We start from the raw sequence: 7,285 nt of genomic DNA on the forward strand, positions 1-7,285 counted from the left end.
GGATTTCTGAGTTCGAGGCCAGCCTGGTCTACAGAGTGAGTTCCAGGACAGCCAAGGCTACACAGAGAAACCCTGTCTCGAAAAAGAAAAAAAAAAAAAGAGTATACCAGGAGGCTGATAGTGCACACCCGTAATCTCAACATCCAGGAGCCGCAAACAGAAGGATCAGAAATGTGGGGCCAACTTGTGATGCAGACTATGTTCTAAACCAGTCTGAGAAACATCAAGAGATCCTGTTTCAAAACAAACAACCCAGGTACACACCTTTAATCCCAGCACTTGGGAAGCAGAGGCAATCTCTTGAGTTTGAAGCCAGCCTGGTCTACAGAGTGAGTTCCAGGACAGCCAGGACTACAAAGAGACCCTATTTCAAACTGATAGGTTATTTCTCCACCGCCGCCGGTGAAATGAGCCAATTTAAACCAGATTAGATTATGTTAAAGTCTGCTCTTCAGCGGGCAAGTTCACTGGCCTGAAGGATTGAGGCCAGGGGATTCTCCATGGAGAAAGGGGTTGGGGTAGAGGGGAGGAGAGAGGAAGAGAAGAAGAAAGGGTGTGACCACAATGTCTGGATTATATAGGGAAGAGCCTCTGGGGGTAGGGGGAGCCCCTTGTGCTGGGAAGTTCAGAATTGAGGATAGGGTATGCCAGGTAGGATGCTGGGAGAACCTGGAAGCCAGGGTTGCTTTTGTATTTAAAATATGCACCTCAGTCCCTTGTCCCCAGGTCTGAAACCAGGCAAAAACCACCCCCAAAAGGTGTGTACATACAGAAGAAATTGGGCATGGTAGTTCATTCTATTAATCCAGTACTAGGAAGACCAAGCCAAGATTATGAGTTCAAGACCAGCCTGCTTTACATTTTTCTTGTGGCAGAGGAACAAGAAGCACTGTTTTACAAGAGGCAATTACATTAGTATTTGACTGGAGACAAGAATATGTTCTGCATGATTCCGTTTAAACATTTTAAAGCAAAGCTAATTGAGATAAGAGATACTGGAAGAGTAGTTACGTCTGGCAGGGAGGATTGAGCATAATGACAGAACTGCAAGGCTGTGGCATGGGAACAAGATAAGATAAACAGGAAGTTTCTGGAACTCTCTTATCTGGAGACTATCCACGGTTTGGAAGTTCCAATTGCCAAGTGTCCCTGGGCAAAAGCACCATACAAGCTGAGGAGCTTCCTCAGAAAGTGCCAAGAACCTAACCAAGCCGATGCTGGGCTCCGCCAGCACTCTTGTCATTGACCTCGACCTCTTTGTGTGCTTATCGAGACAGGGCTCTCTTTGTCGCCTTGGTGTTCTGCAGCTCGCTCTGTAGAGCAGGCTGGCCTCGAACTTGCAGAGTTACCTTCTAAGTACTGGGATTAAGGACATACAGCAATCTCTTAACCTCCAGATTTAACACATGTAAGAAGAATGAAGGCAACCACTGGTATCAACCATCTTTATATTCCTCCATGTTGTACACTGGGAAGATCCCTCAGACCCCACCGGGTGTCTACGAGATGCGCTATGGATGACCCGCAAACTTCTCATGCAGAAAGATACAGAAAACAAGTCCTGTCGGAACTGGGAGGTCCTGCTAAACCGATTATAACCTCCTACATTACTATATGACGCGGGTGACTTTTTAACCAAAACCATAGGTTCAACCTATGACTCAAATATACTAATTTCCAGCAATATTTAGGATGTTGCTCGGAGAGCACGGAAACCTCCCCTGCCCCCCCCCCCCCAATACAGGCACTGCGCACGCGCCTCATCCTCTGCCCCTCCCCGCGCAAGCGTTCTCGGCGCCTCTCGGGCCTGAGCATGCGCTCTTGTTCCCGGACGGTGCGGACAGTACCTGAGCAAAGCCGGAGGCGGATAGCTTTTTCTTCTTACTAGCACCATATCCCCCTCCGCTGCTGTTGTGAGAAGGGCTAGCTGGCCTCTTCTTGCTGTTCCTAGCTACGGCGGGGGTAGAAGTGGCAGCCACGATGGGAATTTGAGCCGCCATTCTGCCCGCAGTCGGCCAGCGGATCCCTGCCCCCACCCCTTCCAAGGCGAGTCCGAGAACTTCCGGCTCGATGTTACTTCCGTGTTGATGCTCGGAAACTCCGCGAACCTCTAGGAGCTTAACAGAGTCCTCCGCTCTTAGGAGGCGGGGCTCGGAAGTGTTCCTTCCGGGTCGGAAGGCACCCGCCTGGTGACTGCTGCTGGCTTTGTGAACCTTGACCTGGGGCACGCGCCTGGAGGGTCCCAGTGAGCATCCGGTCTTTTAGTAACTTCATTCTTTTTCTTGTTTTTTAGACAGGGTCTCTGGATGACCTGCAGCTCGCTATGTAGACGAGGCTGACCTCAAACTCATGTTGCCCGAGTTATCTTTGAATTCTAAACCCTCTGTCCTCCACCTTCCAAATGCCAGGATTACAGACAGGTGCCACAACCCATCTCAATGTTTGTAAGAATAAAGAAGGTTAAATATCAGTCCACGAACAGATTGCTGAGCTATTTGCTAGGGTTTGCTTCGTACCTGGGTTGAAGTTTACATATCAGTACTGCACAATACACTAGGAAGGTAGGGTGCATTTCAGTCTTATAGGAGTCCAAGATCGCTTGTTGCTATGTAACTAATTTTCCTCTTCCACTCTCCTCACCAAGTGCATGCCAGCAGATGAAATTTTACTTATAGTTGTCAGGGAGATCATATCGAAACCAAGTCATGAATTCAACGCCCTATACCTTGGGGGGTTGTTTTGTTTTTTGTTTGCATCTCTTCAGAGACTTGACACAATTATCTAACTTAATGGTTTCTTTTCTTTTTTGTTTTGTTTTTCGAGACAGTGTTTCTCTGTGTAGCCCTGGCTGTGCTGGAACTCACTCTGTAGACCAGGCTGGCCTTGAACTCAGAAATCCACTTGCCTCTGCCTCCCGAGTGCTGGGATTAAAGGCATGCACCACCACTAACTAGGTGATGTATGTCTTGGCTAGGATATAATATCTCTGTAAGGTGACAGTTGTGTCTTTCGACTGGGGATAAATATATGTGTCCCCTGTCACAGTCATTTGCAAGTCATTGATGCATTATAATTATGTTTGGGTACAGTAAACAAAACAAAAAAGGAGCGAATCCTCACAATTTAGTAGTTAAAGCAGCTATGTGAATCTGGATATTTGTAACAGGCTGGAGACTGAAGATGCAGAGACAAAAGAACAATGAAGGAAAAAGGGACTGAGCAGTATTGTTACTGACACCCTTCTGGCATCGAAACGTTTCACATGCCAGATCTCCTTCCCTATCCTCACCTAGTCCATTTTCCTTATTTCTTGTCTCAAGGACTCATGCCTCCCAAGCACCAATCACTCTAGCAAACCTCGTGCTCCAGCCACCCCTTCTACTTATCTTCATCTATTCTGTTCCTACCCCAGGGACTCAGTCTCCCGAGTGATTTCTGTGACAGTCTCCAAATGGAGGTCTGAGCTGCCTTAGAATCCATCCTTGGCTCCAAGGCCCTCATTCACACTGGCTGCTAGGATGGGACTTTAGATCTGACTGGAGCACTTTCTTACATGCAGGCCTCTTTATCCTCTAGATGAAAACCATATAAGTTTAGTGTAGCACATTAAGACCTTAATAACTCAGGCTTATCCCTCTTTTGTTCAGTTCTCAACAACAACCAACAACAGATCTTTGTGCCCCAGTCAGAGATAAATTCTATTTCCTAGGGTATCCAAGTCTCCGGACTCATTCTTTTCTTTCCATTGTTGCCTAGCTCCTGGCCTGGTGACATTTCATTTTGCCTCAGTTCAAATTCTAGCTCTAATAAGCAGCTGCTGTACCTCCTTCCCTTTGCCCTGCCCTCTGAATTTTGTGCATGTGCCTCTGAGGACGTTGGCCTGCTTCTTGTAATGTTTACTGAGTTCAAATATGAAGGCGTTGGGCTAGTGGATGGACCACCATTTGGTTTCTAGCCACCAAATTCAAATGCAATCTCCATTGCTTTCTTCCTGAAATTCTCCCCCTGGTTTCTAAAATGTCTCCATCCCTCTATTTCCTCCTAAACTCTGGTTATCTCTTTGACCGCTGTCTTCTTTTATTAAATGCTTTGTGTTGCTACTGTATATTTTTCAAAATTGTGTCATATAGTCAACTCCCCATGGAGATACAGTTTTAATGTGTCCCAGGAGTCCTCATGAGTAGTCATGATTAAGCCAGGAGCTTCTTGTTCCATTCTTGTACATTGAGAAGACCCTCATGTCTGAGGCCCTCTGTCCTTCCAAGTCTATACATTTCCCAGCCATTCCCATAACTCCTCAGTCCCGAGTTGCCGTCTCCCTTATGAGATGTCTCCTTGCTTTCCATTTCGATGCCTGTGTAAGTCATTACTTTCAATTGCAGGTGGCAGACTCTGCATTTTCAGAGCATGCTTTCCATCTGGAAAGTCCCTAGAATGAGGCTGACTGTTCATAACATTGTTTTAATGGCCTTCAGAAACCTGCCACCTCTGCAGACTGACCTCCTCTTCGGGTCTCTGCACTCTCTCTGTCCCCACTTTTGACAGTCCCCAAAACCAGCTGCATGTCATCCTCCCTCAAGGCCTAGACACACATTGTGTGTCCTGTATGGCCATTACTTTTTTTTTTCCAGTTCCTCCTCCCTATAGTTCTAGTAACTTCTATTTTACCCTTTCATTCTTGGTTGACATTGGCTCATTTTTAGTTGTCCCCATCCTTCTAATCCAGTTCCGTGTTACCACGAGTCTAAGTCACCCAGTCCCTGTTGGTTGCCTTTTATACTAATTCAGGAGGATGGAAATTAGCAGTAAGAAGACAATTAGTTCCTGCTCTTGGGGAGACCTCAGTCCAGTAGGAAGAAGATATTTTGTCTTCCCAGCTGCGTATAGCTGCCAGTGTGCAATTATCAGAGTCATCAAGGATTGAGCAGCACAGCGTCAACAGCTGGTAGCAATAAAGGAACAGAATGGTGAAGCACACTCACATAAGTTACAAAGCCTCTAAGCTGGCCAGAAACCTGCTCTACATTGACCATGGAAGCGCTGGTTACTGCCCACTGACAGCACATGGAGAGGCCCCTTATACTTCACTGCACGCATAATGCACATGTTACCTATGAGCGTTGGAACAGAGCAGTGAACAGCTCTGCCCCACATTTAGATAGTGACTTTCCCCCTAAACTCCCAGCCATCCCTGGAAACCTGGGAGGTGTATTTCACCTATGCTGCAAGATGTGCCCTTTTGTGAGCTGCCTCTGCAGTTTCTTTACTGGTCCCTGAAACTCCTGGGACACCAGTACCTGAAACACCAGTACCACAGTTCTTTCACTAAAGGCTATTAAAGCCTTCCTGGGATGCTAGTAACACTAGACTGAATGCTCCAGTTGAGCAGAATTTTGATCCCAGTTAAGATTTAAAGATTACAAGTAAATAACATACTCATTAAGTTATTGCATATTTTGAGACATAGAGTGCCGGGTTTGTTGTCTCTCAGAAAAGCTCAGGAAATACAGTGGATATTTAGGATCAGACTGTTTTTGCTGGCTGGAAAACAAGTTGTGCATTTCCTCTTGATAATGTGCATGAAATATGCAAATCATAATGTAATACCTGACTAGTAAAGGATTCCTCAACCATGGGAATAAACCTTGAAACTGCTGAAGTCAAGATGCTGAGAAAGTTCCCATGAACCCTTGCTCCTCGGTCTATTGTGATATGTGAGCATGTGTGGAGCTCCAACCCATGCATCCAACCACAGCCTCCTGTTGACCACCCCTCAGGAATTTGGGACGATGCAACTGAACCTAGGAACAAGGTCCTCAGTGGCTCCCAAAAGGGTACAAGCCCATTTGAGCAAAGACTCTGAGGTCCTCATTACTCAGAGAAGGTTCTAGAAGTATAAGCCAATAACCTGGGCAGACCCTCTTCCCTGTTCCTATCTTCTTGCTTAGTGTAGACAGGCAAGATCAAAAGAGGGCCATCATGCCCAGTCAAGGCTGTCAGCTGGAGAATAGGTCTCAGACTAGAAAAGGCCCCAGATGGACTTGAGTGAGGGGTATGGAACTCCAGTTTTCCCTACTGCTGAGCTAGAAAGCGAAAGGTGGATCCAAGAGAAGACATGCTGATATTTGAGGTACTCGAAGCTGATGTGATCTCCATCTCTTAGACCCAATTTTTACAAAACGTAGGGAGAGGAGGAAACCATAGCGTGTGCAAGTGGCAAAGACTCCAGAAAGCCCAGAGCAAGGCTCACAGAAGCCACTCTAAGGGATCGTGAGGGATGGCCTCCTGACAGTGTGACCGGGCTCAGCTCACTTCCAGTACACCCTTTATAGCCACTTCAGAGTGAATGGCCAGATATCCTTTTCCACAGACACAGCTTGCACATCCATGCTCATGAAAATCTGATCCCCAAAGATTGTTGCTTTACAAAGTGTGAATAAAGGAAAATGGGCTTTATAGACTATTTTGCTTACTGAAACAACTTCTTAAGTGTTAAGTAAATGCCAATTCAGCATTACACATACAGCCCTAAAAGGGCTGACAAAGAAGTCCCAAATAGTGGGTTTCTTGTCTTTCACTGTGAGAGGTGGGATCCTGCTAGCAGAATGGCATTCCCCTGGCCCTTAGTACCCATCCCTTTGATTCTCCCTCTGGGCACTGGTACTCCCCCCTCTCTTACCAGAGGCCCTACCCATCACTTAGCACGAGCTGTTATTTTTACACATACTCTTTGTGCATACCATAGAGAAAGAAACCGATGATTACTGTAATTCTCCCATCTCTGAGGTTCTCTTCTTCTTTTTTTTTCTCTCCCCAAACCTCAAACTTGATAATACTCAACTGTAACTTAAATTATCAGCCTGCTTCATTTCCCACTGTATCATTTTCCTAACTGATGCTATGCTGTTCATTTTTGTTTATGCCTAACACTTGGATTCTGTCATGGTACCAGCGCATTGAGATAGTACCAGAGAAGGCCAGTGTAAAAGCTTTCAGAACAGTTGCTTGTGGAATTAGCAGTGATAAAGACTTGTTTTGCAAACTTGGGGGGGGGAACCTCTCAAAGGCTGAGAAACCAAGGCCTCTTCCAAGACGTCTCTTACTCAAGAGAAGCCACTCTTACTCACAGAAGCCACTCTAAGGGATCGTGAGGGATGGCCTCCTGACAGTGTGACTGGGCTCAGCTCACTTCCAGCTGACCACACCAACTGCCCACACTAGCCCAGTCTACAGGGCTCTTGAATGTATGTTCCAGTTCCTGAATGTATGTGACTAATGTTGCTGA

The 7,285-nt window shown here is 46.3% G+C and overlaps 1 protein-coding gene across 1 annotated transcript in view; it reads right to left on the minus strand.

Annotated features, from left to right (window-relative positions):
• Window positions 1-2,142, minus strand: part of Ino80c (INO80 complex subunit C) — a 15,455-nt gene extending 13,313 nt beyond the window's left edge. The window contains exon 1 of the mRNA XM_021150627.2: window positions 1,848-2,142. Within this exon, the coding sequence (XP_021006286.1) occupies window positions 1,848-2,000 (153 nt within the window). The 5' untranslated portion in view covers window positions 2,001-2,142. The remainder of the gene's footprint in view (window positions 1-1,847) is intronic.
• Between the last annotated feature and the right edge of the window lie 5,143 nt (window positions 2,143-7,285).

Source organism: Mus caroli, chromosome 18 (genome assembly GCF_900094665.2).
Source record: "Mus caroli chromosome 18, CAROLI_EIJ_v1.1, whole genome shotgun sequence".
NCBI classification, from domain to species: Eukaryota; Metazoa; Chordata; class Mammalia; order Rodentia; family Muridae; genus Mus; species Mus caroli.